Raw genomic sequence first — 25,704 nt, 5'->3', positions numbered from 1 at the left:
GATGCGACAGTGGGCAGGATGGGTCAGTGCCCTGAGGTGCCACCGCACAGTGTCTTTTTCAGGTGCGTGGCAGGCCGGTTCTTGCCGACACACTCAGGGTCTGATTGCCACAAGAGGGGCCAGGAAGGGCTTTCCCCCTCAGTCAGATTGGCAGTGAGTGTGGGTTTTCTGCAGGGTCACTGGGCAGGATTAGCTGAGTCTACCTCACTTAATCCCTGACCTGCCATTGCAGGGACTTTGGGCACTGGCGCACCTTGGTCCCTCCCACTGTCTGCCTGGGGCACCTGACGGTGATGGCTGAGGGGGGAAAAGGTCGGAGATGGCCGCATTCAGAGACCATTAGCAACGCCAAGCAGGGGGAGACAGTCCTCAGTGGTAGCAGATGACAGAACGAGGCGTAAGGGTCTCAAGTTGCAGTGGGGGAGGTTTAGGTTGGATATTAGGAAAAACTTTTTCACCTGCTTTGAGCAGGGGGTTGGGCCAGATGACCTCCTGCGGTCCCTTCCAACCCTGATAGTTTATGATTCGCACAGCATGCTGGGATTTGTATGCGTGAGCTGCCCCTTCCAGCCGGCTTCCCCCAGTGACCCTCAGCTGCGGCAGGGCTGCCTCTGGGGTTAAGCAGCCTCAGTGCCGGGGTCGCGCCTCGGGGGGTAACCAGGAGACTGGGCCGCGACAGTGACTGCGGAAGGCGAGGAGCCCTCCCCCGAAAGAACTACAACTCCCACAGTGCTCCGCGCGCCAGCAGCCTCAGTAGCCGGGAGGAGCAAAATGGCTGCGGCTAAGCCGAGGAAGAGGAGTCGTGGCTGAGGTGAGTCTGCGAGGGCAAGTGAGCGGCTCCGGGGGAGGGAGAGGAAGCGCGGGAAGGAGGGTGCCCGAGGCGAGAGGCGGCAGCCGGGAAGCGAGGCGAAGGCGGTCGGGGTTGTGGCGCCGCACGGAGGCTGGGGCACTTCGCCAACGGTGCCGGCCGGCGCGAGGCGGGGGACTGGCGTCCGAGGCGCCCCCGCGCGCCTGTATCCTGGTGCCTGGGCCCCCCCCGGGCCCGCAGTTCCCGCGCTCCTGGTGCCGCGCAGCCAGCTAACCTTCGCGTGGTGTCCGCGCGCCCTGCGCGTCGCTCCGCCGGGCTGGCCCGGAATCGCATCGCAGAGCGCTCCAGGTGTCGCCGAGTGCCCGCCTGGGGCTGTGCTGCAAAGTTTGCCCCGGCCGCCAGCCAGCCAGCCTCCCGAGCCCTGCTGTGGCTTCACCACGTCAGTGTCCCCTGCAGCGCCTGGGGCCGGGGGGGGGGGGTCACTCGCTGTGGGAAGGGGCCGCGAACTCATCACGGAACAGCCCCCTGATACTATGTTGTGATGTCAAGTATCAGAGGGGGTTAGCCGCGTTAGTCTGGATCTGTAAAAGCGGCAGAGTCCTGTGGCAGGATGAGATAGGCCTGTTAACACCACTATGTCCCTTGGTATTGTAGTGTCTGGAGGCAGGTGTTTCTGTTTTTCGTTGAGTGATATACTGATATGGTATACATACAGGTCTGTCTTGCATAGTATTGACCAAACACCATGATACAAATACTGTAAGCGTGCTGTCAAGCTGTTCAAGGAATCCATTTAGCGCTAACGAATGTCATTTGCTTGTCTGACACTCTTAGGATGATTGTGTCCTGGCAACACATGACAGTGAGGTGTGACAATGCAGATCTGACCTTTGTAGTGTTAGATGAAAGTTACACAGTTTTGTGACTATCCGTGATGATAGCTTTCCATCTCTCTGACAGGCTGGTGTATTATAGAGACCAAACTTGACCTTTGGGGGGAAATTTGTTTATGGTATGATGGACTGCAGTACCGAGCTTGTCTGTTGAAAGACTCTGTAAATAGGCTCTAAAATGTTTACATAAAATTTCACTGAGAAATTACAAATTTGGGGGATTAAAATACTGATTGTAGGGCCATTACACTGGGAGAACTTCACTAAGTGAGACTTTAAATTGCTTTTGAAACACGCTGTTAAATCCTTCATAGGAGGAAAAGACACTCTAAAATGTGCCAAAATGAGTGAGTTGGCAGGTCTATGATTGTTCATTCAGAAAAAACAGTGTTAAAAGTGGGAACTGAAGGTAATTATTTTACAAATAAGACAGCAGTGATTGATTTCTGGTTTCAAATACTGTAATGTTGGAAAATGTTAAATTTCCTTCCCCATTTTCTCCTCTGCTCTCTTACCCCATCCTAGTGTACATATGTCTGTGTGAGTGTAAATATGTATACCTGTATCAAAATTTGGAATTCCATTAGACTGCAATACTAAAACTGCAAAGAGTATGATTGATCTTCTGCTTCAGGTCTAATAAAATGGAATCATTAAGAACATAAGAATAGCCATGCTGGGTCAGACCAATGGTCTATTTAGCAGAGTATCCTGTCTTCTGACAGTGGTCTGTGCCAGGTTCATTCAATGGAATGAATGAACAGGGAGTGGACAAAACAGGGTAATTATTGAGTGATCACTTGTGGTCCAGTCCCAGCTTCTGGCAGTTAGAGGTTTAGGGACACCCAGTGTATCGCGTTGGGTCCCTGACCATCTTGGCTAATAGCCATTGATGGGCCTATCCCCCATGAACTCATCTAAATTTTGTTTTTAACTCAGTTATAGATTTGGCCTTCACAACATCTCCTGGCAATGAGTTCCACAGATGATCTCTATGTTGTGTGAAGAAGTTCTTCCTTATGTTTGTTTTGGACCAGGAATCACACATTGAAATGAATAGGCAGTAGGTTTTTGTGTTACATGAAGGGGTAAATAGCGCTTCCCTATTCATTTTCTCCACACCATTTTTCCCACTAAAATATAGATTTCACTCCAAGCTTGGGGGAGTGGATAAAATGCAGAAGAATCTCACAACAGGTTACTTGTATGTAGTGGGCTAACTATGAAGAAAACTTTCTAACTATAGGACTAGATTACCAAAGTAGATTGTATAATCCCTGTCATTGGAGGTTTTTAAGAACAGGTTAGATAAAGACCTTTCAGAGATGGTATAGATGACCTCTTGAGGTTCCTCACAGCCCTGCATTTCTGTGATTCTATGAAGGAAATTGTTTACATTCCTAACTACAGTGGGTGCTAGTAGGTGTCCACATTAGTAACACTGATGACTTTCAGATTCCCAGATGATTGGTTGGCTGTTGGATCAGAGACCTGTTGTGGAAATAGACTGCCATTGTTCTGGCTCCATAAGCTTTAAAGGAAATGAAAATAAACTGTTTCATGAATTTTGTGCCATGTAACATCTGTATTTTGACATCACTAAAATGGCTAATGTTAGGGGGTTTTCAATAAAAATGTCTATGAATGGGATTATCATAGTTTAGCATAGAAAGCAAAAGTTATGACAGCTGTTCAAAGAATCCTAAGCAATTCCAGTAGCACATTTTGTTCCAAAATGTGTGGTTCCCTCTAATCAACTTATATCATTTTTATGTGATAAAAATACCATTTATGTACTTTAATCAGTGCTTTCAGTTGATTTTATTTTAATATGGTGCTTCTCTACTATTTTATGTTAATAGCTAGATTCTGAGATGGCACTTTCAGAGATGGACTTTACTGAGAGAAATGGAAACTGATGGCTGGCAGATTGAGTATCTTAGAAAGAAAAGGAGTACTTGTGGCACCTTAGAGACTAACCAATTTATTTGAGCATAAGCTTTCGTGAGCTACAGCTCACTTCATCGGATGCATACTGTGGAAACTGCAGAAGACATTTTGTTTCATGGTCTCTGTGTATATAATGTCTTCTGCAGTTTCCACAGTATGCATCCGATGAAGTGAGCTGTAGCTCACGAAAGCTTATGCTCAAATAAATTGGTTAGTCTCTAAGGTGCCACAAGTACTCCATTTCTTTTTGCGAATACAGACTAACATGGCTGTTACTCTGAAACCTGAGTATCTTAGGAGCATCATATCAGGGTGAAATAAGATGATTACCAGTACTATGGCACTTTTAGGCTTTTTTTTTCTTTTTTTTTTCTTTGTGGATGAGCATGTTAGATTTGTGGCTGTCAGTTACATGGGGAAAACTTTCCTTTTTACTCACTTGTTTCATACATTTTATTGCCATGTTTTGTAATGATTGAAGATTTGTTTAAAAACGGGCTTGATCCTTTTCAGTCAGTTTTCTTTTGAATTGATTCTGCAGCATATAAAAGCTGAATTTGTGGTAGTTGCCATGGCAACAGAGTCATAATATTTGTACATATACATCAGTAGTACCTATTGAGGATCTCTGTCTGCTTTACAAAAAAATACATTTAGCCTCACCGATACCCCTGTGTGACACATTATTTCAATATTGCAGATGGGGAACTTGAACAGAGGTGAAAGGCAAAAGGTACAAGTGAACAATAATTTTGAATGCTTCAGTTCTTGGGTGCCCAACCTGAGATGCCTCGTGCCTGATTTTTCAGAGGTACTGAGCACCTATATCATGATCTTTATTTGGGCTTGGGGGCTGTTCATCTCTTCCAAAAAAGAACCCTAGAAATCTCCAGTTGGGAAATCCAAAATTAGTGTCTCCCAAGGCTTGTGAAAGAGCTGTTAATAAAAATACAGATCTCCTGACTCCCATTACTGTACCCTAATCACAATACTGTATTTCCTCCCAGACTCAGGATTGCTACTTTGTTGTGGGCTAAAATAGACTAGTTGGTTAAGGACAGGATAAGAAGTAAGGAAGTATTACTATTCCTCCCCACCGCCAGCGCACACATTTTAAATTGACATAGCAATTTCTAGTTGGCTGATTGGAGGCTGAGCCTAGAGCTATAATTACTGGGCATTGCACTGATTGCTTTACTTCAGCCCAAAGGCTGTATTAATTCTCCTGGAATTTATGGCAACAGGAGGGGAGATTGACTATTGTGAGAATCTGGAATTGTGGAATATGCTATGTGACATTTTTAGCTTGCAAGAGCCCACCTCGCACTAACCTTCTGCTGTAGAGCTCTTTTGGTCTTCCAGGGCATGCTGATCAAAAGACTTTGGACTGCAACAAAGTCAGTGTTTGTGGCTTTCTAGAGTTTGTGTCGCAGCTATTTTCAGGTGGATGGGTCTGCCAGCGCAGACAATAATATTAATTGATTGGAATATTAAATGATATATGTTCTTCGCTATGCATAATGAAAGTCTATACAAATAAATGGTATTGTGGATTTATATCAAGTTTTGTGTGGTTAAAAGCTAAAGAATGGCTTTTCTAACTGCCTTTCCTTCAAATTAAGCCTGGGATCTGAAAGTAAAGCTGTGCTCTTTCTAAGCCACTTACCAGTTTTAGTCACTTGTCAGAATAGAACAGCATTCTGACAGAGCCATAACTCTAAGGATATGTCTACACAGCAACTAGACACCTGTGGCTGGCTTGTGCCAGCAAACTCAGGCTCGTGCCAGCTGACCAAGGCTATGGCTGCAGTGCTGTTTTACTGCTGTGTAGATGGCTGGGCTGCGGCCCAAGCTCTAGGACCCTGCAAGGTGGGGGGGTGTCCTAGATTTCGGGCTTCAGCCTAAGCCTGGTCAGTCTACAGAGAAATGAAACAGTCCCGCAGCCTGAACCCTGCTAACCCGAGTCTGATGGCATGGGCCAGCCGTGAGGTGTGGGTTTTGTGTTTATTTGCTGCGTAGACATCTGAGTAAGACTAATGGTCCATCTAGCCCAGTATCCTGTCTTGTGGCAAAGACCAGTGCCAGGTGCTTCAGAGGGAACGAACAGGATAGTTATCGTGTGATCCATCCCCTGTTGTCCAGTCCCAGCTTCTGGCAGTCAGAGGCTTAGGGACACCCTGAATGTGGGGTTGTGTCCCTGACCTTCTTGTCTAATAGCTATTGATGAACTTATATTCAGGGAACATATGTAATTTTTTTTAATCCAGTTATACTTTTGGCCTTCACAACATCCCCTGACAATAGATTCCACAGGTTGACTGTGTGCTATGTGAAGAAGTACTTCCTTATGTTTGTGATAAATCTGCTGCCTATTTATTTCATTGGGTGATCTCTGGTTCTTGTGTTATGTGACGGGGTAAATAATACTTCCTTATTCACGTTCTCCACACCATTCATGATTTTATAGACCTCTAGCCTATCACCCCTTAATTGTCTCTTTTCCAAGATGAATAGTCCTAGGCTTTTTAATCTCTCCTCATGTGGAAGCTGTTCCATACCCTTAGTCATTTTTGTTGCCTTTCTCTGTACCTTTTCCATTTCTAATGCATTTTTTTTAAGATGTGGTGACCAGAATTGCATGTGGTATTCAAGGTGTGGGCATACCATGGATATATATAGTGCCATTATGATATTTTCAGTATTGTCTATCCCTTTCCTAATGGTTCCTGACATTCTTAGCTTTTTTGACTGCTGCTGTATGTTGGGCAGATGTTTACAGAGAACTATGCACAATGACTCCAAGATCTCTTTCTTGAGTAGTAACAGCTAATTTAGACCCCATCAGTTTGTATGTATAGTTGGGATTATGTTTTCTGATGTGCATTACTTTGAACTTATCAACATTGCATTTCATCTGCCATTTTGTTGCCCAGTCACCCAGTTTTGGGAGATCCCTTTCTAACTCTTCCCAGTCAGCTTTGGCATTAACGATCTGAAATAATTTTGTATCGTCTGCAAACTTTGCCATCTCACTGTTTACCTCTTTTTCCAGATCATTTATGATTATGTTGAATAGCATTGGTCCCAGTACAGATCCTTGGAGGACACTGCTATTTACCTAATTCCACTGTGAAAACTGACCATTTATTCCTACCTTTATTTCCGGTCTTAACCAGTTACTGATTCGTGAAAGGACCTTCCCTCTTATTCCATTACTTCTTATTTTGCTTAAGAGCCTTTGTTGAGGGACCTTGTCAAGGCTTTCTGAAAGTTCAAGTATGCTGTATTGACTGGATTACCCTTGTCCACATACTCTCCAAGAATTCTAGTAGATTGGTGTCAGAGTAACAGCCGTGTTAGTCTGTATTCGCAAAAAGAAAAGGAGTACTTGTGGCACCTTGGAGACTAACCAATTTATTTGAGCATAAGCTTTCGTGAGCTACAGCTCACTTCATCGGATGCATGATTTCCCTTCACAAAAGCTGGGTTAACTCTTCCTCAACATATCGGGTTGATGTGTGTGTCTGATAATTCTGTACTATATTTTCAACCAGTTTACCTGATACTGAAGATAGCTTACTGGCCTGTAATTGCGAGGATACTCTTTAGTATCTTTTAAAAATCAGCATTACGTTCTCTATCTTTCGGTCATCTGATACAGATGCTGATTGAAACAATAGGTTACACACCATATTTAGTAGTTGTGTACGTTCATATTTGAGTTCCTTCAGAACTCTTAGGGGAATACCATATGGTCCTGGTGACTTACTACTGTTTAATTTATCAGTTTATTCCAAAACCACCTCTATTGACCTCTCAGTATGGCACAGTTCTTCCGATTTCTCACAAGGCGTTTTGTAGGAAAGTTCCCAGTTCTGGCTCAATCCTGAGGCTCTAGAGATCTCTGTGGTGGCCCAGTGGTCAGTGCCACATAGAGTCAAGATGTGCACCTCTTCATGCACCAATGGGGAATTTGAGAGCATGGTGTGCTGGGGTGGTTTTTGTCCAATTTGATGACATGACCAAAGAGCATGCAATGCTGCTTTTGAATATAATGAGCGATTGAAAGAAGGCATCTCTCAGCAAGATTGTAATGTTTTGCATAAAGTCAGACCACTTTATGTTCAGGATTTAGTGTTACCAGTGCATATGGAAAGTCTCTAGCCACTCAAAATCTGCCTATAAGAGAGTCCAGGTTTCTAATCCATACAGCAGTACAGGTAATACGCAGGTTTGATCGATCCAGAACTTTGTCTCAGCTTAAAGATATTTCTGCATCTGTAAGTGAGACGTGAACTTCATGCAGGAAGTGAGAAGACATCTTTGTCAGAGAATGTCCGGTTTGCTTTGGCCATCTGAATTTTGCTTTCAGCCTAGGTAGATGACAGTTTTGAACCAACTCTTCACAAGGTATTGTGGTGGCCCAGCTCCAAGGTTCTGAACCTTGGTCTTCTGGCATGTGACGTTCAACCCCATAGTGGGGGTAGCCTTCCGGAAACCTTGGAGGGTGGGACTGAAATTCTATGACTTCTCCCCAAGCAAGGCTACTTCATCCGTGTTGTGTGTGTTGGTGAACATTTCTTACCGATGTTGATTCTGATATGAGGAGCCCCAAGTCCGAATATCCAATCAATAGCTTGACAGAAAGTGCCAGGGTGAGAGTGCAACTCTATCTCACACCCAAAGTTGTGTAGAAATGCAGCGAAAGCTGTTAACCAGCATGACTTTCACACAGGTACTGGTGTGAAGACCATGCGCCAGATTTAGCAGAATCAAAAGCCAAGTTGATGTCAATATATGACACGTGAAGTGGGTAGTTAAATTCTTGGTACAGATCAGCCAGAGGGTAATGACAGTGTCCATTGTTGACCTCTGTCAAGGAGTATCTGCATCCTACCAAGCAGAACATGAGCAAACACCTTTCAAGGGACTGACAACCATGAAATTGGCCTGAAGTTCCCATACTCAGTGCGAGATCCTTTGCCCTTGTACAGGGATACTATGATATGATTATTCCATTCTGTTGGTACTTCGCCAGATGCCCACACTTTGAAGAATATTTGTTGCAGGCTGTTGCTCACTGCTTCCAAAGCATCTTTGAGCAGGTCTGGGGGAATGTCAGGTCCAACAGTGCATCCACTCTGTAACTTCGGAATGGCCTTTCGTACTTCCTCAAGTGACCGAGGGATCAGTGGTTTCAGAGTGGTAGCCGTGTTAGTCTGTATCAGCAAAAAGAATGAGGAGTACTTGTGGCACTAACAAATTTATTTGAGCATAAGCTTTCGTGGGCTAAAGCCCCCTTCATCGGATACATGCAGTGGGAAATACAGTAGGAAGATAGATATATATACACACACACACACACACCATGAAAAAATGGGTGTTGCCATACACACTATAACGAGATTGATCAATTAAGGTGAGCTATTATCAGCAGGAGGAAAAAAAACTTTTGCAGTGATCATCAGGATTGCCCGTTTCCAACAGTAGACAAGAAGGTGTGAGTAACAGTAGGGGGGGGGAATAAGCATGGGGAAATATTTAGGGATCAGTGTTTGTCCTTGGGTCTTCAGCCTTATGGTTTGCCATGTCACATAGCTCTGGACAGTTGTCAGTGGCATAATGTGCTTTCCATCTATCCAGGACCTTGTCCATCAATGACCAGGGAAAGCTAGCCAGTTTTGTGATGTAGATGCTGGAAGGTTATTTATGGCTGCCAGCTAGGTGCCTGGTGACTGTAGGCAGGATGCAGATTGTTGAACTTTAGGCCATTCTCTGCCTCGTCGTCCAGGGAGTTGTTGTAAATTTCAATCATGTTTTGCCATAGCTTGGAAAATGCCTTTCAGCCTTCACTCCCTCTCCCCTCTCCTCCCCTAAGAGCTGAGTACCTAAAGTTCACACTGCATTTGTTGCACATTAGCTCTTTGGGGCAGGAGACCTGTCTTACATTTATGTAAAGCACCTAGTACACACTGGAGCAGTATATAAATAATGACATATAAAAGAACTACAATAAAAGAATATTAAGGTTGCTTAGTCAAGCACTCAAAGATTAAAAAATGCCAGAATTAAGGTTGCCCATGCAAACGTAATTCAGTCCCATGTGCGTATGTGTTAGGATATAACTTTTAGTTAAATATTCAATATTTTTTCCATAGGACCCCTGCCTCATTCTGTGAGTTCCAGCAAGTTAGTTGCTGAAAGAAGGGAGGCTTTCCTGTGCTCTCAGCTCTGATAATCAGAGCTACAGCAGCCCCCAGCAACTGCGGGGAAAGTTTTGCTCAGCCTCTGCAGTCTTGGGAAGAAACGGGCTTAGTTGCTTCATGGGGATTGTGCATGTGTGGTCTGGGTAGCATCTGGGAACTGTTTCAGCATGCAGCACTACTAGTGCACATGGAATCTTCAGAGAATTTAGTTGCTGGGTTCTAACAAATCTTTACTGTAAGTTTCAGAAGGTTATAAGTTGGTCAAATTTGGGCCCACTGTTTATTATTTTTATTACTGGAGTGCTAGGAGCCCTAATTTTGGGCCAGTACCACAAAGCACTAGGAGCTGTACAAACAGAACAAAACAACAGTCCTTTCCCTGAAACACTTACAGACTAAAAAGACCAGACAGACAGGGAAGGCGTACGACACACAAGCAGAGTGTACAATCTGGTGGCAGCAAATATATTAGTTCCACAGTTTTTATTTTCTCTCTCTGGTGGGTTTAGTTAGGAGGGGATAAGCTAAAGGGCAGAGAGAAAGGACATTGAAGAGAAGGAGGATGAGGGAACAGAAGGGGAGAAGAGTGTAAGTGGAGGGTTCCCAGGTGTCTGGTTTTCGACTGGAATGCCCAGTCAAAAAGGGACCCTGGTGGCTCCAGTTGGCACTGCCGACTGGGCCATTAAAAGTCCAGTCAGTGGTGCAGCGGGGGCCCAGGGCTAAGGCAGGCACCCTGCCTGCCCTAGCTGCACGCAGCTCCCAGAAGCAGCCATCAGGTCCTTGCGGCCCCATGGCGCATGGGTGGCCAGGGAGGCTCTGCACGCTTTCCCTACCCTGAGTGCCAGCTCCTCAGCTCCCATTGGCTGGGAGCTGCGGGGGAGGCGCGTGAGGGCAGTGTGTGGAGCCTTCCTGGCCGCCCATGCACCAAGGGGCCAGAAGGACCTGGCAGCTGCTTCCTGGGAGCCATGGTAAGTGCTGCCGGGACGCCCCCCTCCCCCAACCCCCTGCCCCCAGCCTGGAGTCCCCTCCCACGCCCAAACTTCCTTCTGGAGCCTGTATCCTGCACCACCTCAACCCCCAGCCCTGAGCCGCCTCCTGCATCCCAAACCCTCATCCCTGGCTCCACCCCAGAGCCTGCAACCCCAGCTGGAGTCTCCTGCACCCTGAACCCCTTATTTCGGTCCCTACCCAGAGCCTGCACCCCCAGCCCAGTGAAAAAGAGTGAGGGTGGGGAAGAGCAAGCGACCGGGGGGGGGGGGGGGAATGGAGCAAGTTGGGGAGGGGCCTCAGAAGGGGCAGGGTAGGGGTGTTCAGTTTTGTGCAGGTAGAAAGCTGGCAACCCTGGTAACATAAAGTGAAGAGACTGAGGAAGGGGGAGGTTTGGAGCACACAGCCAGTCAGCACAGAGAAAGTCCAGTCAGAGTCTCTGGCTAGCTCCTCTTTGCAGCTTTCCGATCCCTGTGGACTTGGGAGAAAAGGCACACCCCTCACACCAAGGTGACTCCCTCTTAGATTTCTACTGCCTGTTCTAAAGCATGGGGGTGCTAAAACTTCTCAGTGGAAAGGTTGTAAAAAAAAATTATGTGGGAAAAATTTTTCTTAAGCTTGTTCTCAGAAACAGTTAAACTGTTTCAGCACAAAATTTTCAAAAACTTCAGCATTAGGCTCACACCTGGTATGAAAAACTTCAGCCTGAACAATTGAGGTTTGGCAAATTTATAAGCTTTCGAAAATAGGGTCTTATAATAGGAAGTGTCAGGCAACTGAAATTATATTTGTCTCTACCTTCTACCTATAATGTTTCACTGGCAAAGTGTATTGTGTCCCCATTCATTGCGGTTGTCAAAAATTCAACACTCATAAACATCAGGCTCTTTTAATTAAAACCTTGTTAAGGCTGCTCAATTGTGTACTACAAATGCACCCTTAATGAAGCCAGAAAATATCTGTTCTCTCTAATCCCTGAGTCAAATTTTCAACCAAAGTTGTTAATTCATCTTTATTATACAAACATGCACCACCCACAATACACATGCTTTCCCCCTCCACAAAAAATAAAAGCTTTAACTTTGTCCTTGTGGAGAGGCATACTTTTCAAACATGATAGATTGACTTAAATCACTGATTTTAATCAGCAAGCACTAAACCTTGATTTAAAAAATTGATTTTAATCCTATTTTGTATTTGAGAGGTTCATTCTCCTTGGTTGTTATAACCGTTAAAACATGTTGATTTGCAACTAAATGTAGTTTTATTAAATTTGGTACTTCTTTTTGCTTACCAGAGGATACTGTCAAGGTTCCTCCCCCACTCTGAACTCTAGGGTACAGATGTGGGGACCTGCATGAAAAACCTCCTAAGCTTATCTTTACTAGCTTAGGTCAAAACTTCCCCAAGGTACAAAATATTCCGCCCTTTGTCCTTGGATTGGCCGCTACCACCACCAAATTAATACTGGTTACTGGGGAAGAGCTGTTTGGACACGTCTTTCCCCCCAAAATACTTCCCAAAACCTTGTACCCCACTTCCTGGGAAATGTTGGATAAAAAGTCTCACCAATTTGCATAGGTGACCACAGACCCAAACCCTTGGATCTGAGAACAATGAAAAAGCATTCAGTTTTCTTACAAGAAGACTTTTAATAAAAATAGAAGTAAATAGAAATAAAGAAATCCCCCCTGTAAAATCAGGATGGTAGATACCTTACAGAGTAATTAGATTCAAAACATAGAGAGCCCCTCTAGGCAAAACCTTAAGTTACAAAAAAGATGGACAGAAATAGTTATTCTATTCAGCACAGTTCTTTTCTCAGCCATTTAAAGAAATCATACCTAGCTAGATTACTTACTAAAAGTTCTAAGACTCCATTTCTGGTCTATCGCTGGCAAAGACAGAATATATACAGACACACAGACCCTTTGTTTCTCTCCCTCCTCCCAGCTTTTGAAAGTATCTTGTCTCCTCATTGGTCATTTTGGTCAGGTGCCAGTGAGGTTACCTTTAGCTTCTTAACCCTTTACAGGTGAGAGGCGCTTTCCACTGGCCGGGAGGGATTTCAAAGGGGTTTACCCTTCCCTTTATATTTATGACAGTACTCTAAACAATAATATAGCTCAACATTCATGTAGTCAGATTACTAATTTTTGTTTTTTATGATGTTAGAAAATGATGTATTATTATTATTATTATTAGATGGTTTTTTACTTGTGAATTGTCAAGCTGCATTTGGATGGAAATTGGAATTCAATTAAATGTACAAAAATGGCTTTGTAAAAAATTTTTTAGTTTCATAAAACTGCCTTCAATGTGCTGTATACATAAGGAAAAATTTATCAAAGCATGTTTTGCATTTGAAATTAATACATTAAACCAATGTACATAATGTCTTGACTTCTTACTCAAATTATATTTTTATTTTCTTATAGCTTATTTCATCTTGCAAAACTGAAGACAAATTCCTGGCTAACAATGCCTGGTAGTAAGTATTACAACCTTTAGTTATATTGAAAAAATGTTTAAGGATATCATGTTGTGTATTAAATATTGCTTAATTGGGGTAGGGGGAACCCAAGTGAAATAAGGGAACTAATAATGCAGGTATTATCTTTTTAGTTTAAAATGGAATTGGATTTGCTCAAGACCGTGTGATTGGCCATACATTCATGTACCAATACATATCTGTTGAGAACATTTTAAAAATGAAATCTCATATATAAGGTTGGCAACTTCTTGTTAACTGCTCAGTGATCATAAAATCTTCATAGTTGTAAAATTGTTCATCATAAAATTATGGTGAATTTAGTACGTGACTGAAAGTATGTGGTGGGGCAAAACAAAAGTTACAAAAGAAGCTGTGGTACTCCAGTGCAATCCTACCCACAAAGTATTTTAAAATAGTAAGTAATACAGTATAGTAAATAGAATGAATAGTTAACTTATAAAATGATAGGTCTAATACTTAATATATAAAAATACAGCTAACATTTTGACAGAAGCATCTTTAAGATTCAAAAAGATCATGTATCTTGAGGAAGAAAAACCTCATGTATATAAAAGCTTCAGGCTGGGGAAGGAAATGAACCCACCACACAATTAATACCAAGTAAAGTAACTTATCTCAAAAAAAAACAACCCCAAACAAACCAAAAAACCCCCCCAAAAAGTAGTATTTATAATAAGTGAATTTCTCTTTCATAATGACTGAGAGTCTTCAAAAACAAAAACCAGGATTGTTGAAAATATAGATATACTGTTTTGAATATGGATTTTACAGATGTCTGGATTGATCAGGAAACATTAATCTAATTTGTGTTTTAGGTTGCTTGTCATCTCAGAAATCCATGAATCAAAATATGTGCTATATGTTAGGAGCTAAATCTGTTGGGTATTTTGCTATTTAGTTACTACTTGCTACTTACTGTAAAATATTTTTGGGGTATTTTGTTGTGTTACAGTGTCACAGCTTTTTGTAAATTGCTGTTCTGTAGGTGAAGCAGCATTTGGATGTTTGCTGTTTGGGCCCTCGTGATTATGAAATACCTTTCTATAAATATTTTTGCATTTTTTCCCGGCATCATGGAATAAAGAAATAGAACAATCTCCTTCATTTAAGTATAGGGAGAGCTCTTGTAAAGAGAACATGTTATGTAGAATGCAGAGTAGGTGTTGTATGTCAACAATTTTTAATAGCTTGCATGTTGCCAAAATGGATATTAAATTATAGTTGAATTCACTTTTGAGGTTGCTGGCATAGTGTTCTTATTTCTTTTTTTATTGAGAATGCTTCAGTGAAGATGTCAAGAGAAATAGCCTAATAGAAGAAATGTAAATTTAATTTTTTCCTCTATCTTTATCAGAAATATTTTCCCCAGGTCTGGCAAACTGAGTGGTGACATAATAGAAATGCTATTCCTTTTCTGACACTTGTGTTATTGAATCAGAACACTGGGTTTGAGAGAGTGTGTGTGATTTGGATTTTGGGAGAGAATGGAATGCAGTAGAGATAAATTGGGAGTAGAGGAGGGTTTTATTTTAAATTGAAGGGCAGTTCACAATTTAATTAATAAATTTTATTGTATATTAGGTTTGAATTCAGTGTGAACATTTTGTACTGAATTCCTAAAAAGGAATTCAGATAAATGGGTGTGTGGTCTGTAATGATTGATAGCACTAATTCTCTTGATGGTCCTTTATGACTATAACTGGAGTGCATATGCTTGTCTGTGATTAGGTACCTCTTCAGCATAACTTTCTTTTTGAGTAGTACATAGACAATAGAAACAAGATTTGGCCATTAAGGTCCAAAAATGGGGAGGAAGCTTGTAGCTTCTTTAAGAAGTGCAAAAGAATGGTGATTCATGGGGAAGACAAGTGAGGAAGAAGACCTGTTGAGTGAATGTGTCAAGGTTGTTGATGTTGAATGTCAGCCTGCTCGCTTTGAATAATAAATCAATCGATTAGACATATAGAGAATTGGTCACACAAGAGGTATATGGGTGCTTAATCAAGAGCAAAGGTTTTTAAACTAGGGCAGTACTTTTGTAAAAACGGTGGAACATCTGTCTTTAAGCAGTGATGCTTGATGCTATTTGTAGCCCCTCATATCTTTTTATAATTGTCAGATTTTTTTTTTTACCAACTAAATTTACCCCTTCCATCCCTACCCCCATTCTTGGGGCGGGGAAGAAATCCTCTCCGGACCAGCCTTGTATGTTTCATATCTGTCTTTATCAAATGGTTGCTTTGGTGTAAATTAAGAGATTATGACTTGTGGATAACTTTAGAGTTGCAGAGGTAGCTCTTGTGCAGAAACAGAACCAGACTGCAAAGAAATCTGGAGATAGGAGCAGTGGGATATTCAGTACTAATGTACACAAAATAAATAGCAAGAATTAAAATTTGTACAGTATGTAACCAAGTGGTATGGGTTGGGGAGAGAATGTAAGCCAGCAGCTACACCTGTAATGTTAGTACATTTGAACAAGGAGCCAAGGTAAATATTCTGTCTTAACATTTTTTCATGTAATTATTTCTAATTGGAAAGGAATGGGATCAGACTATAAAGAATATAGGATATTAGCTGTGAACAGATGAGTTTGAAGATGGGTTTTTGCAAGCCTCTGAACAAGCTTACTAAAGATTGTACTCATCTTTCCCTGCCTCTGACATAGTGTTTTTTTATTTTTTTGTTTTTGTTTTTTAGGGAGACACTGGTGTCATCCTGACACCACCGTTTCACACTCTCCCACCCTTTAAGTTGTATACTGGGGATGTGTCTTGATTCATCTTACTTTACACTTTGCATACTGTATTATTGTTCTTACATGCTTGTAGTATTCTTTACCAGCTTATTGGGAGACATTAAGGGGGGTGGGATAGCTTAGTGGTTTGAGCCAGGGTTGTGAGTTCAATCCTTGAGGGGCCCATTTAGGGCTCCGGGGTAAAAATTGGGAATTGGTCCTGCTTTGAGCAGGGGGTTGGACTAGATGACCTCCTGAGGTCTCTTCCAACCCTGATATTCTATTCTATGGTAACTCAAGCTTTTTAAAAATGAAAAGGAGTACTTGTGGCACCTTAGAGACTAACCAATTTATTTGAGCATAAGCTTTCGTGAGCTACAGCTCACTTCATCGGATGCAAGCTTTTTACTCTCTAAAGCTGAGTCCTCCCTGCATTATTAGCTTGAGCTTCAGCAACACTCAGTCTCCAACCCGTCCTTCCTGATGGGCTACCTTGAGCTTAAAGCTCCAGTTTATTTCAAGCTAGAAACTTCTGGGTGCAGTGGGGTTAGGTGTAGCACTCAAAATGCCGCAAGATTAATGCAGTGGAAAAAAAACCCCTCTGAGTTGGAAAATAAAACCACTGTAAATTAGCTTCTTTGTAGATGTCACACAGGATTCCTACTAACCAACTCTCAGCATTTCTAGTTGTTATGAAGTAGTATGTTGCTATGAAACCTTAGATCATGGCCATCCTTCAGTGCTCCACTACAGTCTCCTTCTCCTCTCAATGTTACAGCTTCATTCATACTGTCATACTCAGCTGTAAAACATTGACTTCAATCTTATAGTTATTCATGGGCAAATTCATTGCCACTAGACAGGTCTGTGGTCATCTATTGAAATTCACATTGTGCATTTGAGTACATGTAATTGTGAGAAATTGAATGTGCATTTTGACTGGTAATATGTTGGAGCATGGATAAATTTATTTAAATCAGTGATTTTAAATCAGTTTTTAATTATTTAAATCAAGTGAGAAACTTTGATTTAAATAATTGAGTTTAATCTTGTTTTGTGTTTGTACTTTTTAGTTATTTTCCTAAAGAGAGGTTCAGTCTCGTGTTCATTTGCAACCAAATATAGTCCTCACGCTAAATTTGGTACTACTCTTTGCTAACTAGGAGGATATATACTGTCTATGCACACTTATGTAAGTAATTATATAGAGTGAACATTCAGATGCTTAATTTTTACATTTGTATTATGTTGAAAATGGTGAATGACTCCTTTATTTACTAGATAATTTTTTACTATGGACTTGTGTCATTCTGCATTTGCATGGGATTTGGAATTCAATTAAAAGTCCAAAAACAACAGTTTAATCTTTTTAGATAAAGAAATCTTCCTTAAATGTGCTGTATACATAAACATTTTTTCTTAACAAAACATGTTTTATATTTAAAACTTTGATTTATTAAGCAAACGAAGTATTATCTGCAGTTAGTGAATTGATGGATTGTTTCTGGTCCCCATGGGCCAGATTTTTGAGGGTATTTAGGTGCCTGAAAATGCAGATAGATGCCTAATGGGATTTTCAAAATTTCTTAAGCAGGGTAAATACCTAACTCCCATTGAAATAAAATGAATTGACATTCAGTGGGAGCTAGACATTTAACCTGCTTAGGTGCCTTGTAGGATTTCCTAAAGCATCAATCACACATCTAAGATATAAAATGCCGTTGAAAAACTGGTCCCAGGTCCTTCAGATCTTTAGAGTTAGTAGATCGCATCCTCTGCCACATGTTTTCATTCATAGATTGGAGTAAGAAAATAAACTTTCCTGCTTTTCAGTTCCAAGTTGGTTTCTTAACTTTGAATGAGCTAATCCAAATGAAGAGAAGATCCTTTCTGCACCTGCTGGCTAAACCATTGCCAAAAGTATTTAATGGAAGAGCTTTTCTGCACAACAGAAATTGAAAGCCCTTAAATTTGGGGATAAAATTGCTCCATTGTAAAGACTGAAAACAATATAGATGCTTGCTTAATACAGTATATGATGTGATTATATTTATAAAGTTTGAATGGACCTCATAAGTTAGAGGTGGTTTCTTGATACTTCTTTAGTTATATAAAGAAATGTCCATAATTCATTCAGATTTTAGGATGACCTCATTGATGCAGCATATTTATGTTTAAATTTTAATAGATTATAAATTTAGGCCTTAACAAACTTTAAATTTAGTTTTAAGCACCATTTTTTAAAAAAAATAATTTGGATAAAAATCTGATATTTGTGATTTAAATACAGAAAATCAGTTTATCCATCCTGGTTGGAGTGGGAAGTGTGTTCATTGTGGAGCTGAAGAATCTGAGCTGTGTGCTTGGGTGGCAAGGCATATGACTTGAGATTGATGTAGATGTGAATGTTGTCTTAACTAGTGATTTTCTAGATTTTTAGTGATTCAATTGATTGGAATACAATTAAGCAGTCTTAACTGTAAATTCACAATTTTTGTGGTGTGTTAGGGGGCTTATTCCTTCACCCACTTACTTCCCTGGTCCTTCTCGCATGAACAGAGAGCAACAATACCCGAAGTCCAAAGGTGCAAACAATTCGATGTTTATTGGGGTGAACTTCCAGCAAGCATGATTCCAGTTTCCTTCCTTAGTATCCTCCTTCCCAGCTCTGACACCACAGAGCCTTACACCTGTGTCCCTGTTCCCATTCCTACCCTTAGCCAAACATGATTCCAACTTCCTTACTCCCATTCCCTGTTCCCATTTCCCCCTTTAGCAAAACATGATTCCAATTTTCTTACCCCCATTCCCTGTTCCCATCTCACACACCCACATGCCCATGCCCATGCCCACCCCCACCCCCGTCACTTCCTCATTGACTACAGATTATATAGTAAAACTTGAGTTCTGCTTAGCTATACCTTAACCAATCATTTTCCTGAAATTTAACTAACCAATCCTAACATATTGTAACATGATTATGTAACCAATTATATCCCACCACCTCAATTAGTTTACACCCAGCAAAATTAATTATACAGCAGACAGGAACAATCACAGAACCAGACAGAGATTATACAGACAAACAACAGCAAAGTGGGAACTATAATGACAAAACAATACAGAAGTGAGGATTTCACATCCCAGCTATTGATGAGTGAGTTCTTGCCAGACAGGATGCTATCAAACTAAGTTTCCTTTTACATTTTCTAGGCACTTCCCTTTCTCTGGAGGTGATAGGAATACAATCCTGTCCTGATAGTGCCTAACAGCCCAATAGCACCTTATTTCAATGTGACTAGTTTGGAATGTGAGGATGTGACCGTTCGCTTCCCAGCTTATGGCTGCCTCTGCTGCTTAGCCAAAGGCCTGAGCCTAAGCACAGGGCCACAAACTGTCACAGTAAGAGAAGGCCCTTACACCAGCAGACAGTGATTTTGATTCTTTCTTTTATACCTCTATCACTAGCCAAGTGATAAGAATACACCTAAATTCTTAGAGTACAGGCCTTTGCAGACAGGCCTGAATATCTATATCCTAACATGGTGGAATGTTTATATTGCCTTTTGTGGTTAACTAGTTAGAATTCTCAACAATGATTGGCAGGCCCATTGTGTGTCACTGGAGTATGCAGGGTAATAAGCAAACATGCAGAAAACCAAGATAATGCATAAAATGTCAGTAATTTTATTTTTACAAGTGTAGCTGGCTATAGTATTAATTAGAATAATAATTACAGTAGTGATGTTTTTATAATAGGAAACAGTACTATAATGTTCTATTTAAATTGTGTAGTTGGAAAGAGATCACTCATTAGAATTCAGGTATATGTATTCATTATGTGAGAATTAGCAAGGTTTAATGTAGAACAAGCCCAACTTTAGAATACTCAAATTGTTCACTCATTGTTACAGAAGCATTCCAAAATCTTGGATTAGGTTTCTTCAATTATTTCTATTTTAGAATTTCATTCCTACTTCTCAAATCCGATGTGTCTGTTTCTGACATTCTGTAATGACTTTTATCTTCAGCCAAAGAATGTGCTGAAGATTTTCTTTTTTTAGTTTGTGTAAAGTGAAGTCTGATTTATTGACTTCAAGGTGGATTAAATGGAATGAAGGCGTTCTCTTCCTTGAGATTACAAATTATGCTTGTTTAAAAAATAGTATTATATGCTATGGGGATTTAAGTCTGTTTTCACTTGGGTTTTACAATCATTCCAAACTCCAAGTAAATTAGTGACTAAGGTTTTAAATCTTACATGGGACAGATTGTTCTCAAAGTCTTTTACAGACTGAGTCAAGACCTATTGCACCAGATGCTGAAAACTTTAAATACAAACTCTTCCTTTCCCACACAATATTGTCTTTCCTTTGTTCTCCTTAATATTCTGTTTCTTGTTTATGGCAAAACTTTTCAGTCTTATATTGTGTTGAGTTTTAAAAAAAATATTATGGTAAGTTAATGACCAACTGAACAATGAGCTTACCAACTTTCTTTTAATATTACTAGCAGAAATTGTACAGAATACATTGCTATCATAGATCTTTTAAGTTGCTTTTATGTTGTCAAAGTTGCCTTTATAGTTCAGTGCCACTCTTCCCCCCGCCCCCAATGCCACAATTGGGAGTGTATATGGGGGAAATAGTTCCATGAAAGTGTTGAAACATCAGTAAATATGAGATTGTATACTTTTTAAAAAATGTTTATCCTTCTTAATATTTTAATTTATAACTGGTATTTCCATAATATCATGTAAAACTAAGAATACAAAGTATTATATGTCTTGCTACAAAGATGCTAAATTTACTGGCAGAGTTACTTGAGAAGATTAGTGGTCATTTCTAAAAAATCTTTTTTGTATTTCAAAGGGTTGTTTGTAGGTACAATAGGGACACAATCAAGTCTACAACTAATAATAAATATCCATGCCAGTTAGCATGTAAGTTGTACACAGCTAAATTTGATTTGTATTTAAATGTCTGCAAAACTGAAATGGAAATAAAATATTTCAGTGGGTTTCTCCATAATTTGTGGTCCTAGGAATTCTACTGTTGCAGATTTTGGCCGAGAATGGTGGATAGTATTGCATCTACTATAAACAAGCACATATTGAGAAAAATGATTCTAACTATATTTCCCCACATTGTAAAAGAGAACTAATAGTTTGTAATTCTTTAAGAAGTAAGGGAAATCAAATACTCTGGAAAGACTAGAAGATAGACATTTCCTTGAAAGAGCCAACAAGAATATTGGAGTGGAAAAACTTCCATTCACACTAATTTATTATGACTTTAAACTCCTATCGAACTCCAGTATGAACAAAGAGGAAATACCTGATACTGAGTGGGAACCAAGATTATATTTGCTTTGACTTTGCAATCACATTAGTCCATAAATAAATGAAAGCAGCATTCCCAGTGAAAAAGGAGCTAAGTTTTTTTTTTAATTTTTCCTATGAAATATAGGTGACCACCATAATACAGTTTTCCTAAAGCCTTATATATTTTTAAATGTTTGTCATTTTGTATTCTGTGTTGTATTGTTGAAACCCTCACTGTATCTTGCATAGCCAACATAAAGACTTACATACTTTTGTAACAGTGTTTAACAAAAAATAAAGAAGGAGAGGGTTGTAGGGAGAGAGGGCTGTGCAGCAGTCAGGATTCTGTGATGGTGAAGGAATCTGTTTATAAATGTCATGGGAAGCCTTTCACCTTCATTCCATTGGATGATGAGGCAGGAACAGGAAGAGAAAATCTGCTTGGACCTAGTTTTAAAGCCCATCCAAGCTCAAGAGTGAGTCATTTTCATACCTGACCCAAACCTGAAGCATTTAGGCAGGTTGCAAGGGTCTAGCCTCTGGCCTGGATTCTTTCCTTTTCCTGTCACCCCAGACTCCCTATTTGCATAAAGCCCATCTCCCTATTAAAGCCTCCTTCCCAATGCACATGCCTTCTTTACCCAAGGCCCAACACCCCATTGTTTCCCCCGTTCCCTTGCCTTCCCATTCTGTCTCTCTGAACTTCTTCCTTACTGTCTTCCTCATTGTTTTTAACAACAGAAAGCAGCACTGTGGGGAGAACTGGAGCTCAGTTTCTCTGCACTCTTGCCTCAGCTACTCAGTGCACAGGGAAGCCTAGACAGCCATGCCTTGATTCCCAAGGTAGTATGCAGCCACAGAAACTTTAAGGAGCAGTGGCAGTTGGGGCCAAAATTATTTATTAATGAGAATTCTTGAGTCCAGTCTTCTCTCATCACTGACTCATCAGACCAATAGAATGGTAACATGTCAGTCAGTTTCAGAGGAAGGGTGGTGATTGGTTGTTATTTCTGAAGACCAGTTCCCCAATTATGAGTGTCCTGACTTGTTCCCCTCTATAGTCTAAGTGCAAAATTCAACTCAACCATAACTATGGAGCTGCGACCAGTGCTTCAATTGTCAGACGAGCTGTGAACCCATTTTTCATTTTGCATGTCATATTGATGTATACGCCGATCAGATTATAAATAAAAGCTATTCTTTAAGAGTTCCTTTCAAATAAAAATTGATTAGTTACTCAGTGGAAAAAATATATTAATACAAGTGTTTTGTTCAAAGTACTTATACATCTCACTTGTGTAGAGAATCTTCAGATTAATTATTCATGTAAAATTGTGCTTCAATATGAAGTATTCAATGGAGTAGTATTAAAACACCGCAGAACAAAACTTTCCTGATTGTGGATACTAGAAAAGGAATCTTCACATAGATTGTAATTTCTCCTTGAAATAGTTGACAAAGAAGGATTTAATCTGATTTACTTTAGTATTTTCTTGAAACATTCTTTTTTACCAATCTGCTATTACAAACCTTTTATTGATTTTTTGTTTGTTTGTTTAAACACTGTTGTTCAAGTTTTCCTCTTGGTTATGCAGTTACAGTGCAGGTTTCAACATACAGAATATAAAATGACAAAATAATTGAACATACAAGGCTCTAGGAGAACATTGACTACAGTGGTGGCTTACTTTTATTCAGGAGATTTTAAAATAATTTCATTGTAAGTATTCAAAGGGCACTTTGCTTTATATCTGTGTACACGAAAAACATTAAACAATTTTAGTAAAGTTGTACAGTGTTGAGTCCACAAGATAATAATGAAACAATCTGCAAAATACAAAATAACAACTTACAACTGCCCAACTAGGACTCTATCCAGAAAATTGTACCTTTTTAGTAGGTTATACAAGTACATATTCAAAATATGTCTTGGCAGATGGTGAACCTGATAGGCAGAGAACATATTATGCCTATGAAGACTTTCATTTTGTCACATGGATATTGCAGCTCCTAATTAGCTGTTGATTGTCTAGTGTTCTACGTTAGGAAAGGGGCTGTGCAAATTGGAAGCAATTGAAACTTCTGTATCTAAAATTATCTATGCAATTTATAACTGATGAATGATATCTCAATTCATTTTTTTGCATTTTCAGTATTTGATTTAATTAATACCCTTATGTCTTTTCATTCCCTACTAAAAAGTCATGTATGCGTCAGATAGGTTTTTCATTTTGTAAGCTATTAGGTATAGTTTTAGGTTAAAAGCAAGCACCTGATAAAAGCATACTGAAGTTCAAAATCAAAATTTTGCAGTGAATATTTTATAAAAGTGTCGCTAAGTTTTATTAACTTACCTGTTTGTTAAAACCTGTCATTGTTATTTACAGAAATTACTTTGCAACTGGTTTTCGTATCAGTCGTTGATTAATCTTCATGTGCAGCATTATTTGATACTGATTTCTGTATCATGGGACGGACGGGTAAGACTCATGCTGATTATACATGCAAGTGTTCTGATTTTTCTTTTTTAAAAATATAAAGATCAATTGGTTTAATTTTTATGTTTCCCATGTGACTATGTGCAAGTTATAGTATCGAAAGACCAAGAGTGAACTGGCCTGAGATGACTGATAGCAATTAATGATACACTGAAAACTTCTTGGCCTGTCTGACAAGTGGCCTCTGGGTTTTCTTTTTTTGCCTTCTGGAAGGGACCAGTGATCACTTTAAGATCAGATACCTTGAGAATAATCAGGGATAGCAATTAATTGGATGCCTCAATTCCAGCTTTCAAATGGTGTAATCTCATTTGTAGGAGTTAATGAGAATATCTGCTGCTAAACTCTTGCTGAAATTGAAGGAAGCTGGTAATTGGAAAAACTAGATCTTAAAGCAAGGATAAGATCATAAAATTTAATAACTCCTCTTGGAGTTACAGCCAAAACTGTGGAAGAGTGAACGGTCTTGGTGGTCTTTGGCACGAACTGGTGGGAGCCCTACAAATGGACAAAGAGTATATTGGCTCTGTTCCACTGGCTTGTGTGAAAGTGTGGTGTAGTTATGGCATTACCCCCTCCATGTGTTCATTGGGTCTCTCAGCTGTAGATGCTCCTAGTCATGTGCACATTGAGATTCTGGCTGACCCCTCTGCGGGTGTCGTTAGGGGGCAGAGGGCTTTTTCACTTATTCCAGAATATGGGTAAAATGGTAACAGTGCCTTTGCTTAAGGTTGCCTCCATTAGAAGACCCTGTTTCCTGTGGCTTAAAACTTTTGAGTTCTTTAACTGTTTGGGTTCAAATTTTCTGAGCTGGGTGTCTGCCTAAAGCTGAAGGCTTTTGCAAGTTTCAACAAAACCAGGGTAGGCATTTCCCAGAATGAATTTTGAGGAAAAATGCATTGTTTTACCCATGTTAAATTCTCTTAGCAATTTCATTGAGAAGTGCCTCTGTGCTTTGGATGAGGAACTCAAAATTTGGCAAGGGGGTCACCTTGTTTATTCCTTTTTGTGGAAAATATACCCAAATTTGGCCAAGTTATAAGCTGCTTTTATAAATCAGTTTGTACACGTTCAGTCGAAGTTTGTTAGAGACTGGCAGCTAAATTTTCAAAAGATTCTATCTGCACTGAGCATGCTGTGTCCCTATATGCGGACCGGACTGTACATGTATCATTCTCCAGAGTGACTGAAAATGCTTCATCCCCAGGCTGCAGGAGCTGAGCAGGACTTCCACTGCAGTTGTTCTTCACAGTACCTGGGGGCTGCTGTGGTATGTGGCAATGGAATGGACAGGAAGGAGACTAGTCTTTTGCTCACAGTAGTCCTGCAGCTGGTGCCCAGCAGCATGGAGAAGGCTGTGCCGGACTGAATGTGAGGTTTTTGGTTTAAGTCAAGTTGGTTTAGCACATCATAAGTGTTGCTTTCAAGTATGATCCTACCTTTGGATAAAATAAAAGTGATAAGGGAGTGACTGAAGCTGTGCCACCTTAAAAAATTATGCAGTATTATACAGACTTTTCCTGTGGAAGAAAAATTCATATGAAAAGGTAACTCGTGGCTTGCTGGGAGTATAGGAAATCATAAATAAACCACAAAGAATATTTTTGAAAGATGGAAAGCCATTTAAAATCCAAACTAGCCTCCAACTGTGATATCTGAAAGGCATGTCCCAATTAAAATTCTCTGTTAATGGAATATTACTTTATTTTGTGAGCCTGTTGCAAATGTTTTGTACCTACTGCAATATTTTTCATAAAAAAAGGCAACACCTTTTTTTAATCAGTAAA

General features: G+C 40.3%; 1 protein-coding gene across 7 annotated transcripts in view; it reads left to right on the top strand.

The window, feature by feature from the left end:
• The first annotated feature begins 632 nt into the window (after positions 1-632).
• Positions 633-25,704, top strand: part of EFR3A (EFR3 homolog A) — a 189,976-nt gene continuing 164,904 nt past the window's right edge. The window contains exons 1-4 of one of the 7 annotated variants that reach the window (XM_073330115.1): positions 645-811; positions 13,283-13,335; positions 23,807-23,899; positions 25,125-25,288. Coding sequence is in view for 4 of the 7 variants with exons in the window: in XM_073330119.1 (XP_073186220.1) it covers positions 23,887-23,899 (13 nt within the window). In the remaining 3 variants the exon portion in view is untranslated. Of the gene's footprint in view, positions 812-13,282; positions 13,336-23,806; positions 23,924-25,124; positions 25,289-25,704 lie in introns of all 7 variants that reach the window. The other 6 variants (XM_073330119.1, XM_073330113.1, XM_073330111.1 and 3 more) reach the window with 6 other exon arrangements.

The sequence above is a fragment of the Lepidochelys kempii genome, chromosome 2, assembly GCF_965140265.1.
Source record: "Lepidochelys kempii isolate rLepKem1 chromosome 2, rLepKem1.hap2, whole genome shotgun sequence".
In the NCBI taxonomy this organism is placed as follows: Eukaryota; Metazoa; Chordata; order Testudines; family Cheloniidae; genus Lepidochelys; species Lepidochelys kempii.
The sequence above is the reverse complement of the archived record's forward strand: the minus strand, read 5'-3'. Positions and strand labels throughout refer to the sequence as shown.